The 12,777-nt window shown below is 31.8% G+C and overlaps 1 protein-coding gene across 5 annotated transcripts; it reads right to left on the bottom strand.

Annotated features, from left to right (window-relative positions):
- Positions 1-3,487: 3,487 nt before the first annotated feature.
- On the bottom strand, positions 3,488-8,815 carry LOC112796269 (uncharacterized). 5 transcript variants are annotated; one of them, XM_025838644.3, is made up of 13 exons: positions 8,539-8,815; positions 8,340-8,416; positions 7,992-8,107; positions 7,820-7,889; positions 7,659-7,718; positions 7,482-7,558; positions 6,689-6,901; positions 6,261-6,504; positions 5,966-6,141; positions 4,755-4,848; positions 4,604-4,677; positions 4,339-4,471; positions 3,488-3,876 (listed from the first exon to the last, which is right to left on the bottom strand). In XM_025838644.3, the coding sequence occupies exons 7-12, from the start codon at positions 6,713-6,715 to the stop codon at positions 4,406-4,408; spliced, it is 681 nt and encodes a 226-aa protein (XP_025694429.1). In that variant the 5' UTR covers positions 6,716-6,901; positions 7,482-7,558; positions 7,659-7,718; positions 7,820-7,889; positions 7,992-8,107; positions 8,340-8,416; positions 8,539-8,815; the 3' UTR covers positions 3,488-3,876; positions 4,339-4,405. The 5 variants fall into 5 exon arrangements, with proteins under 5 accessions (XP_025694429.1, XP_072091164.1, XP_025694430.1 ...); XM_072235063.1 differs by adding an exon at positions 5,327-5,388 and having other exon boundaries at positions 8,340-8,814; XM_025838645.3 differs by having other exon boundaries at positions 7,992-8,121; positions 8,539-8,813.
- Positions 8,816-12,777: the final 3,962 nt, after the last annotated feature.

Raw genomic sequence — 12,777 nt, 5'->3', positions numbered from 1 at the left:
GATTTCCTTGATTGTTGTTGTTAATTCTTTGCAATAATTGTTGTTAGATTCTATTCTTGTTGTTGAATTACTATGTTTTCCTTTTATGCTTTCCAAGTGTTTGATGAAATGCTTGGTTGGATTTTAGTGTAGGTTTTGTTCCTCTTGGCCTAGGTAGAGTAATTAGTGACTTTTGAGTTATCTAATTCCTTTGTTGATTGATAATTAGAAGTTGCTAATTGATTTGAATGCCTCTAAAGCTAGTCTTTCCTTTAGGAGTTGATTAGGACATGAGGAATCAAATTGATTCATCCACTTGACTTCCCTCCATGGTTAGAGGTTAACTAAGTGGTAGCCATGAACAATTCTCATCACAATTGAGGAGGATAACTAGGATAGGACTTCTAATTCTCATAACTTGCCAAGAGCCTTTATAGTTGTTAGTTTATTTTCATTGCCATTTACTTTTCATGCTTCTTATCAAAACCCCAAAATAACTCACAACCAATAACAAGACACTTTATTGTAATTCCTAGGGAGAACGACCCGAGGTTTGAATACTTCGGTTTATAAATTTAGGGGTTTGTACTAGTGACAAACAACTTTTTGTATGAAAGGATTATTGTTTGGTTTAGAAACTATACTTTACAACGAGATTTCATTCGTGAAATTCTAAACTGTCAAAAATCCAATCATCAGTGGAGCACATAATGAGATTGAATTCCCTCAATTTAAGTTCAGTTTTGCTAAATTCGTGACAAACTCCGGATATGCAATTTCAACTATTGGTAATATATTTAAATTTTTCTTATTTTAAGTTGTTCATTATTAGAATAATTTTATAACATATTGTGATTTTTTTCAGAAATTACCGGCTTTCTTTTGCATGCATGCAATGCCATTGAGAGGAATAAGGGTTAGTTTGGTTTCTCAGTGTGGCAAATATATACATTGCCGCATTGCATGGATAGTGGATGATGAAGCTTATTTAACAAGAGGATGGTTTGAATTTGCACGAATTCTAAATGTTGATACTTACGATGTTATTTCAGTTGGTTATCGTTACGAGAATGACTCTATACTATACGTGACTATGGACTAGAATAGATTCAACATGGTTTAAGTAATTTGGTTTTAATATTAGTATTTGATTAAATTATAATTAAAAAATTTTAAATTATTACCTTAATTTTTATATTATGAATATTTTTCGTGGATGTACTATTTTTAAATAATTTAATAATTAATAAAATGAAGTGGTGTCAGATATATTATTTTAAGTTTATTTTTATTCTTTATTTCTTTATTTGTATTTTCATTATATTTGACAAAAAATCTCTACCTAAATATATAGTTTTTGTTGACCTAAACACAATTTAGTTGCCAATAAAAATCGATTTTATCTATAAAAAATAATCAAACATGTATCTTTTGATATTATATTAATATAGTAAGTAGACATTATGATATGATAATATCATTAATTATATTATAATTAACTTATAAATAATGTATAATTATATTATTTTAGAAATTTTTTTATTATAATTATATCAAATCAATATTTAATTATGATAAAATATGTTAATTATAATTATATCATAAAATTATAATAATTACAATAGTTATGTTATATATTTTAATCATTTATGCAAGTAAATAAACTAGAAAATAATCGAATCAAATCATGATGGTAAATAAATAATATAGAATAATATTATACATTTAATTGCATTATAATTAGTTCATAAATAATGTATGATTATATTATTTTAGGAAAATATTTTTATTATAATTATATCAAATTAATATTTAATATATTATTTAAATCTTTTTTTATATAACAATAATATTATATATATATATATATATATATATATATATATATATATATATATATATCACTTTTTTAAACTCATTCTTACAAATATTGGCATATAATTAATATAGATAACTATATATACTTAATAAATATCTTTATTAAATTAATTATAACGATTAATACAAGATAATCTCATAAGTATAACCTAATTATAGCAAGAATTTTCATAAAAATAATTGACTACTAATTTGAATATAATTGATATAGTTAAATTGATACAACCGATAAAATTGAGAATATGTAGCAATTATAGCAATTATTATATCAATTATAATAATAATTCACGTGACTTCATATACAGTAATTTTTGAATTATAATTGTCACATAATTATACTTGAATATTATTTAATTTTAGATATTTTATAGGTAATATTCATTATCACATAAATTATCATCATTACTTAATAATAATAATAATTTTGAATTTATATAATTGATATAATTGATATAGTTCTAATTCTCATTCGTATGTAATAATTTTATTAGTATGTATTCACAGTTTTAATCAATATATAATAATAATAATAATATTATATGGATATAAAATTAATTAGTTAACAAATTGAATTTAGCTTATGAATTTTTATTTTCTACTCAAATTTTTAATCATTAGTGATTTTATTTTTTATATTTACAGTAAATTTTGACTATAAAAAAATTATTTTTGATTGTTTCCTATTTTATTTATTTACAGTCATAATTAAATTTGATATAATTATAGTAATATAAAGCTGCTTCATATATAGCAATAATATTATAGAAAATATTATTGTACAATTGTAGAATAAAAAATAATCATATATATAAAACAAAATATTTATAACAAAAAATTAATACATGTGATTTAAATGTTTTTAATAGCCGGTAACATGGAGTTTAACAAAATATAATTCATATATTTTTTTATTTATGTACACAACTAGAAAATGGCTTAATACAGACAGATTTGGTATATATTACAGACGAATTTTTGGTTACCGACGAAATTACCGACGGATTTTGTCCCTCTGTAAAAGCCTCATCGGAAATTATTTACCGACGGATTTTTTTCCGTCAGAAAATTACCGACGGATTTTTACCAGTTACCGACTGATTTTCCCTCTGTAAATTCTCCATTCATTTCCCGAAGCCGACGAACTTTCCGACGGATTTTCCGTTTGTAATTACAGGCGGATTTTCTGACAGATTTTCCGTTTGTAATTACAGGCGGATTTTCCGACGGATTTTTCCGTTTATAATTACAGGCGAATTTTTCGACGGATTTTTCCTCTGTAATTACAGACGAATTTTCCGACGGATTTTTCCGTCTGTAATTATAGACAGATTTTTTGATAGATTTTCCGTCTGTAATTTAACCTTAGAAAATCATCTCACACTCTTATTACAGACAGAAAATTCGTCTGTAAATCTGTCAGTAAACTAAAATAGATTTTTTTATTTTTTCAATTACAAAATAAACTTGTTTTTATACAAAATAAATATAAATTTAATACAGATTTTTATCTAATTTGTATTTGAATATTTATAATATTACAAAAAATAAACAAATTCATTGTATTATAAAATTAAAAGAAAATTATTATAAACAAGCAAGTCAATATAATTCAAAACATAAACAAAGTGTATTATCAAATATAATTCTCATTATATTGTTTAACCATACTAAATTTTACACAATTTTACATATATTACAAAAAAATTAACTGAATTCTTTCTCAGAAAATGGACATATATCAGCATCCATTAACTATGTGTGCATGAATTCTTCTTGAACCTGATAGATTTGATTTAGAAGAGTTGATCACCAAAGGAAAAATAATTTCCTTATGGTGCTTTGTTTGACATGCCAGAGCCTTCAGCAGCAAAATAAAAAATAAGCATTGAGAAGAATTCTGCAAATGCTGCTCTAATTGCATCAGGCTGAGCAGCCTCTCCAGGAGACTCAATTGCAATTCTTTGGATTGTCATCAATTCACGTGGGAACATCGAAGGATCCACATCCATTTTTGCTCAACTGTGGCACAGAATGAGAAAAAAGATAATGTTAAGATATTAAGACCTTTCAATTATTTTCTCTTCAATTGTATACTGTGGATTTTCATTGTACAACATATTAAGACCAACCAAAAGTATAAATTCAGTGCTTCAAATTGGTTGTTGTGCCAGAGTTGGGTATATATCTTGTCGGATATTTATAGAAATTTTGTGCCAATACAAGTGAGATGTCACACTTACTAGATATACAGGCTTTTAGTTTATCTATAATGACTAATGCTGACAATGGCATTCATTCTAGATTAATATCAGTAGGTTTTATCTTGATATTGTAATAATTTTATAAGTTGCATCATAGACAGCATGTGTTGCAATTTTTTTAAAATTAGATATATCCAATTAGGTGCCTTACATGTATGCTGCCTATATAGAAAAGCATAGATAATAGTGAACATAGTAATAATGCACAACAATTACAAACCTCCGTGCAAAATTGGAAAACTTGTACTTATTTCTTCTGTCCAATCCTATGAGCACGATCTTGAGCTTTAACTATTGGTTCTCCAATAGCATCTACTAATGCCTGGTTCTTGCTCACTTACTCCATGGTCTTGCTGCAAATTTCACAGTTAATCAGTTTAGAAGCTGCTAAGGTGGGACATAATTTCAATTTAAAAATGTTAAGAAGTTAAACTCCTATCACGATTAATATAAGGTTCCACAAAATGTAATTCAAGAAAACTAACCTGTAAAAATATCAGGACCCCGGAATCACGCTCTTTTAATTTAGGAAGTAACTTATCCAATAGAACCATTTTACCTACAAAAGAAATTTTTAGAAACATTTGACAATGTCAAGGCATTAAATGATCAGTCTACAAAGAACTTCAATTTCACCTGATATTTGGAACCATTCATCAAAAGTTTCAGCAGAGCTAAAAATTTCAGGCAGAAGAAAATTGAGAAGGGTCCAGAGTTCATGAAGATTATTCTGCAATCACAAAATAAAAAACCACAGTAAATATCCAACTTTGTTTGATGATGCATGTTACGAGAAAAAGTGAACTAGAATAAGAGTTTTAAAAGTTACACCAGTCTATGAACAGATAATGCTGCGGGGAGGTACAAAAAATAAACAAAAACACAAAACAGCAGTGCTACCAAGTTAACCCAAATTATGAGTACAAATGCATTGAAAATAAGCTTCTCTTAGCAAGCAACAAATTTTTTGCAAGAATTTATATACAAGACCTAGTTAACTCAAGATAGATTAACTATATCGTTCTTTAATTTACACAAAGTTACATAACAAGAACAATAAATCATACACAGAATCCAAAGTCCATAAGACATGAAACAGAACTAGAACCAGAAATCTGTAATGTAAAGAATTAAATTGTCTTAGCATATCTATAACTGATTATTTTAGAAGCCAGAAATAATAAACTACAATTATCTCAAGGATGTACCTTGAGCACCAAATATGATCAGCAGCTTCAATAACTACACAAGGGCCAACTTGATACTCCCACTACAATGTTCATGGAAATGATACTGTGAAAAACCGAGTTCTTGTATTTATAACCTCTAAACCATAATTATATATCTGTCGGAGTTTGAGTATAAGCATAAGCACTTACACAACTAGGCTAATAAACCATAATTCTATTATTATATATTATGAAGCATAAGCACTTACACATTTTATCTTTTATTTTGCATTATAGGAGATCCTTATAGGAGAAGACAGGGACCCCAAAGTATACACTGCAACTCTTTCTCAATAGCCACTTTAACTACCAATTGAGCTACAAACTAGTGATCTAACAGTTTCGGTCCACGGTTTAGTTAATTTAACTCACAATTAGCTTCATCTTAATAAAAAAAAATGAAATGCATTACATTAAAACTTTTTTTTATTTCATTAATAATTGAAACAGATTGCTCCAATTCAATGCTTTGTTAATATAAAAGTTTTACACTATTATTATCAATCACATACTACTTCTATAAGACATCTGAGCAAAATGCAAAATCCACATCTGAGCAAAAGCATAAAATAAATGCTCACAAACATGTATGTATCTTCCAAAAAGAAAAAATGTCACCTTAATAGAATTATCTGCTGAAGAACTCATAAGCACTGGCTCATTTGCAAAAAAATGTAGTGATGTGATCACACTATCATGAGCCTCTCTTACAACTGACTGAAGCCTTTTCTTTTCCAGATTCCATACGCTTATGACACCTGATGAACCTCCAGAGGCTAGAAGGGGTTTTCCATCTAAGCCAGATAAAATAATCCACAAACAAAATCAACACAAAATACCAAAAGGCACTAAAAGCCTGAAGAATAGAGGCAGCTCCATATTTGATTTATTATGCAAAATATCACACACTTACCAGTGCAGAAAGATAAGGCAGTGACAAAACCTCGTGTAGAATGTGTAAATGTAACCAATTCTTTATCATAACGAATGTTATGAACATGAATGCTTCCATCTGCACACCCAACTGCAACGACATCTAGAGCAGGGGAGGAAACACAACAGGTGATCGGTGAATCCCATCCCTTAAACTCAAATATATTTTTCTTTGTGCTAATGTTCCAAAGCTGCATAGGACCTTGCTCGCTCCCAACGAGAACCTATTGCATATTTCTCAATCATAAAGGAAGTCTTAACTCTAAATGTCACTTTCACTTAACTCCTTAATTAGCCCGTGACTACAATTGCAGCCCCAGTAAAGCCTATTGCCCTATTCATTCTCAACTGAAAATTAAAGCCTACAATGTCTATTAATCTTTGGAACAAGAAGAAAGACATGATTACCTTATTTAGGTAAGTATCTGGATGCATTATACAGCTGGGGCTAAAACTCTGATCAAGCAAAATGTGCCCAAATGGGGAAGGGTTCTAATCCATAACTCCCTTAAATGCCCACAAGAAAATGTTGCCGCGAATATCACATTTTTTAGTCAGCTTTTGATGTTGAGTTCTCATTCCTATGAATTTATGGCCTCCCATTCTTGGTCATCTATGTACCTGAAAGTATAGTAACAAAATCATGATTAGTATAAATTGATAAACACATTCTAATAAGATAAAACCATAAACAAGCAAGTGTTTCTAAACAATCATACACTTCTGAGAGTTTGCTCTTCTCAAAGGCACAAACCCTTCTGAGAAGCACAAACAAGCAAGTGTTTCTAAACAAGCAAGTGCTTCTAAATATTAGAATAATAAATTTAAAAAGTAAAATTATGCAAACATAAAACCTAAATAAACTCTATTTATTCTACTTTTAAATTTTGGCAAAGTGAAATTGGCCTAACATAACATCCCTCATTCCCTCCAAACTTAAAGGTATTTGATCCTTTAAGCTGTAGTGTTTTTCTTTTCTTCCTCCAATTTGATTACTCTGTTTTCACTGTCCAATTTCTTTTTCTCTTTATGATAAATTTTAACTGAAAAAAGCTTCAAGATAAAAATAGATAAAAAGTATTGGTTCATTAAATACTGATCATTGAAGCTTCTTATAGCTATGTAAAGTTATATTAACTATGAAGTATCCTTTGCAACAAACGATAAGAAATTTAAAGTAGGAAGAGCGTGAGGAACAAACCTTGAAATTGGATGACTGAAGTTCTTGCTCTAATTGTGCAAGCCTAACCTACTATTCTCCATTTGCTGCACATATGCCTATTGAAAAACCAACACATATCAATCATTCAATGGTTGGGGCTTAAGTTTAGGTTCAATTGAGCAATCTAACATATCAAGTTGGGAGCAATTAATTTACCTTCTTCCTCAATCGACTCTTCTTAGCAGCCTCACAATTCTGAGCCAGTCTACGAAGAGTCTAGAAAAATGTTTATATAAAAATGTAAAAATCAGTACTACTAATGAAACAGAAATTGAAATAGTAAGCACAAGCAGTAGCACACAAACAATGAAACAAACCTTCTGATCCTCATGTTTAAGCTTAGTTTGATCATTGGAGTCCACAACTACAAGTTTCCCATTCCCAGCCCTATTATTTGATAAATAGGAGAGTGAGTGAGTGAGAGATAAGGTATATTTGATAAATAAGAGAGTGAGTGAGTGGAGATAAGAGAGTGAGAAAGAGAGTAACTTGAGATTAAATCAAAGGCATGATGATAGTGCTGTTGTTGAAAGACAAGAGCAACGGCAAGATCAGAATCAATTAAACGCGTTGTTGTCTTTGGAGTTGTGTTACTGTCATCTCCCCTGTTTCAAAAATACTGAAAAGAATGAGTTATCTGTCTGTAATTCAGCAGATTCAGACAAGGACAAGAAGGAGGAGCCAAAATCAAGTTATAACAAGAATATGCATGCAAACTCCAGATAAAATATCTCAGCAATTCAAATATATAGTTCATAAACAGAGTTCATTCTATACTACAATCATAGAAATTATGTTTCAGATTTCACAAATTATAGGAATATACAAAATTCATACCTTAGAATTTAGAAATTCTGTTCTCTGCAGCAAGCAACAACTGATTTGCAAACATAAGAGCTCTCGTCGATCGTATTCTTTGATTTTGAAGTTCAATCAAAACAGGGAAATGACAGGGTTAGGGCTAGGGATCATGAAATCAGAACAGAATCACAATGGAAGGGTTAGGGCTAGGGATGAGAAGGAGGCGGAGGCCTACTTGAACTAACAGTGACAAGAAGAGACGATGACAGACTTCCGGCGAGGAGAGAAGAAGCAGCGCAAGAGCGGCGGTGGAGGGAGCTTGTGAGACAAGAGCACGATCGAGAGAGCTCGTGTGACGACGAAAGGAGCAACCGCATTGAGAGCGGCGGTGGAAGGAGCTTGTGCGACACGAGCGGCGGCGGCGGCGGTGGCGGCGGCGACAGTGGAGGAAGTCATATCTTCAATGGAGAGAGAAGGGATGGGAGTAATTCAAGGAGAACGGAAAAAAAAGTGAACTGAAGGACGATGAGAGGATAATTTATACGCTTTTTGGCATTGTTTTTACTTAGTTTTTAGTATGATTTAGTTGGTTTTTAGTATATTTTTTATTGGTTTTTAATTAAAAATTACATTTCTGCACTTTACTATGAGTTTGTGTGTTTTTCTATGATTTTAGGTATTTTCTGGCTGAAATTGAGGGAGCTGAGCAAAAATCTGATTCAGGCTGAAAAAGGACTGCTGATGCTATTGGATTCTGACCTTCCTGCACTCAAAGTGGATTTTCTGGAGCTACAGAACTCCAAATGGCGCGCTCTCAATTGCGTTGGAAAGTAGACATCCAGGGCTTTCCAACAATATATAATAGTCCACACTTTGCTTAAGGATAGACGATGTAAACTGGCGTTTAATGCCAGTTTCATGTTGCAATCTGGCGTCCAGCGCTAGAAACAAGTTACAAGTTGGAGTTCAACGCCAGAAACAGGTTACAACCCGGCGTTGAACGCCCAAAACAGCCCAGGCACGTGAGAAGCTTAAGTCTCAGCCCCAGCACACACCAAGTGGGCCCCAAAAGTGGATTTCTGCGCTATCTATCATAGTTTACTCATTTTCTGTAAACCTAGGTTACTAGTTTAGTATTTAAAACAACTTTTAGAGATTTATTTTTGTACCTCATGACATTTTCAGATCTGAACTACATACTCTTTGATGGCATGAGTCTCTAAACTCCATTGTTGGGGGTGAGGAGCTCTGCAGCGTCTCGATGAATTAATGCAATTAATTCTGTTTTCCTTTCAAACATGCGTGTTCCTATCTAAGATGTTCATTCGTGCTTAATTATGGAGAAGGTGATGATCCGTGACACTCATCACCTTCCTCAATCCATGAACGTGTGCCTGACAACCACCTACGTTCTACATTAGATTGAATGAGTATCTCTTAGATTCCTTAATCGGAATCTTCGTGGTATAAGCTAGACTGATGGCGACATTCAAGAGAATCCGGAAAGTCTAAACCTTGTCTGTGGTATTCCGAGTAGGATTCGAGGATTGAATGACTGTGACGAGCTTCAAACTTCTGAAGGCTGGGCGTTAGTGACAGACGCAAAAGAATCACTGGATTCTATTCCAACCTGATTGAGAACCGACAGATGATTAGCCGTGCTGTGACAGAGCATTTGGAACGTTTTCACTGAGAGGATGGGAAGTAGCCATTGACAACGGTGACACCCTACATATAGCTTGCCATGGAAGGAGCCTTGCGTGTGGAAAAAGGATTTCAAGGAAGAGTTGAAATTCAGAGGACAAAGCATCTCCAAAACTCCAACATATTCTCCATAATTAAAGTAAGAATTTTTTATTTCACGCTCTTTTATTTTTTCTAATAATTCCTACTGATAATTTTAATTGATATCCTGACTATGAATAATAAAATAAACATAGATTGCTTTAAACCAATCATCTCCATGGGATCGACCCTTACTCACGTAAGGTATTACTTGGACAACCCAGTGCACTTGCTGGTTAGTTGTGCGGATTGCAAAAGTGTGATTGCAATTTTGTGCACCAAGTTTTTGGCGCTGTTGCCGGGGATTGTTCGAGTTTGAACAACTAAAGGTTTATTTTATTTCTTAGATTAGGAAGATTTTGGCAATTGGGTCAGAGTCTTTTATTTTCTTTTCAAAAATATTATTTTTCTTTTTTCAATTTTAATTTTTTTTCGTGAGTTTAGTGCCTTGTTCTAAGTTTGGTGTCAATTGCATATTTTATATTTTTCTTTAAAACTTTCGTATTTATGTTCTTTGTTCTTCTTTGATCTTCAGTTTTTCTTGTTCTGTGTGTTTTCATGTTTTTCTTGTACTTTTTCAAAACATTAGTTTTCAAAAATTTTTATTTTTATCCATAAATATGATACATCTTTAAAAACAACATTGAATTTATAGCTCAGTTGGCTAGAGCGTTGGTTTATGTTCTTGGCAATTGGACATCTTCTTTTTAAAATCTTTTTTTTCAAAAATAATTTTTCTTGATTTAATCTTGTGCCAAACTTTAAGTTTGCTGTTTTCTTGTTGATCTTTCTTTAATTTTCGAAAATTTATTTTGGTTTTCTAAAAATTTTAAGTTTGGTATTCTTTCTTTTGTTCTTGGTGTTCTTGTGAATCTTCAAGGTGTTCTTGAGTCTTTCTTGTGTTTTGATCTTAAAATTTTTAAGTTTGGTGTTCCTTGGTGTTTTTCCTCCAAAATTTTCGAACATAAGGAGCATTAGATCTAAAAATTTTAAGTCTTGTGTCTTTTGTGTGTTTTTCTCTTTCACCATAAAATTTAAAATTCAAAAAAAATATCTTTTCTAACTAATTTTAAACTACTTTTTCGAAATTTTTATATAAAAATTCAGATTTCAATTTCAAAATTTTTCAATTCTTATCTTTTTAAGTTTAAAAAAAAGATATTTTTAATATATATTTTATTATCTTTTTCAAAAATATCCTAACCACTTTCTCTTTTTCCTCAAATTTTTCGAAAATCTTCATAAACTTTTTCAAATTTTTATAAATTTTAATTTTTAATTTTCTTTCTTTATTTATTTTATTTTTATTTCGGTTTTTGTTTTATTTTATTATTTCGAAAATTATTCTTATAATAAAATAGACAATATCAACATCCATACCATCTCCCTTGCTCCATCATGGAACTAAGTGGAAATGAACAGTCTAGGAGAACTCTGGGGTCATATGCTAACCCCACTACTGCTTCATATGGGAGTAGTATCTGTATATCCTCCATTGGAGTTAGTAGCTTTGAGTTGAATCCTTAGCTCATTATCATGGTGCAGCAAAGTTGCCAGTATTCCGGTCTTCCACAAGAAGAACCTACAGAGTTTCTGGCACAATTTTTACAAATTGCTGACACAATATATGATAAAGAAGTAGATCAGGATGTCTACAGATTATTATTGTTTCTATTTGCTGTAAAAGATCAAGCTAAGAGGTGGTTAAATAACCAACCTAAGAACAGCATAAGGACATGGAAACAGCTGTTAAAAAAATTCCTGAATCACTATTTTCCTCCAAAACGGATGACACAGCTAAGGCTGAGCATCCAAGGCTTCAAACAAGGAGACAATGAATCTCTTTATGATGCTTGGGAGAGATACAGAGAGATGTTGAGAAAATGCCCCTCTGAAATATTTTCAGAGTGGGTGCAATTAGACATCTTCTACTATGGACTTATAGAAAAAGCTCAGATTTCTCTAGATCACTCGGCTGGTGGATCTATACATATGAGAAAAACAATTGAAAAAGCTCAAGAGCTTATTGATACAGTTGCCAGAAATCAGCATTTGTACCTAAATAGTGAATCTTCCATGAAAGAAGAAGCTAAAACAGTAACTGCTGAACTCAGTCCTATAGATTAGGCTAATGAATTCAATCAGCAGCTGGATTTTCTAACTCAGCAGCTAGCCGAATTCAAGGAAATACTACAAGAAACAAGAATGGCTAACAGGAATATGAAAGTACAGTTAAAGCAAACAGAAAAGCAACTGTCAAAACAAATAACAGAAGAATGCCAAGCAGTTCAGTTAAGAAGTGGAAAAATATTAAATACCTCACTTCAAAGCAGCAGGAAGCCAAGAAATGAACAAATGACTACTCAAAATCCCTCTGAGGACAATCAGAGCCCAGAGAGGAATAATGATGGCGCTGAATGCCCAAACCATGCTCATTCCTGGCGTTCAACGCCAGAAACAAGCAAGGATTTGGCGTTGAACGCCCAAAGGGAGCATAGTTCTGGCGTTCAGACGCCAGAAACAGATAAGGAGCTGGCGTCTAACACCACTCCAGCTTCCACCCCTGGTATTCAATTGCCAGTGAAGGATCAGACACCTGCAAGTGCTGATAATAAATCCATCAAGAAGGCTTTTCAACCTACCTCTGTAGAAAATAAACCTGCAGCAACTAAGGTTGAGGAATACAAAG

The sequence above is a fragment of the Arachis hypogaea genome, chromosome 4 (genome assembly GCF_003086295.3).
Source record: "Arachis hypogaea cultivar Tifrunner chromosome 4, arahy.Tifrunner.gnm2.J5K5, whole genome shotgun sequence".
NCBI lineage: Eukaryota > Viridiplantae > Streptophyta > Magnoliopsida > Fabales > Fabaceae > Arachis > Arachis hypogaea.
Note: the sequence above shows the minus strand (reverse complement) of the source record. Positions and strands in the feature narration are given on the sequence as shown.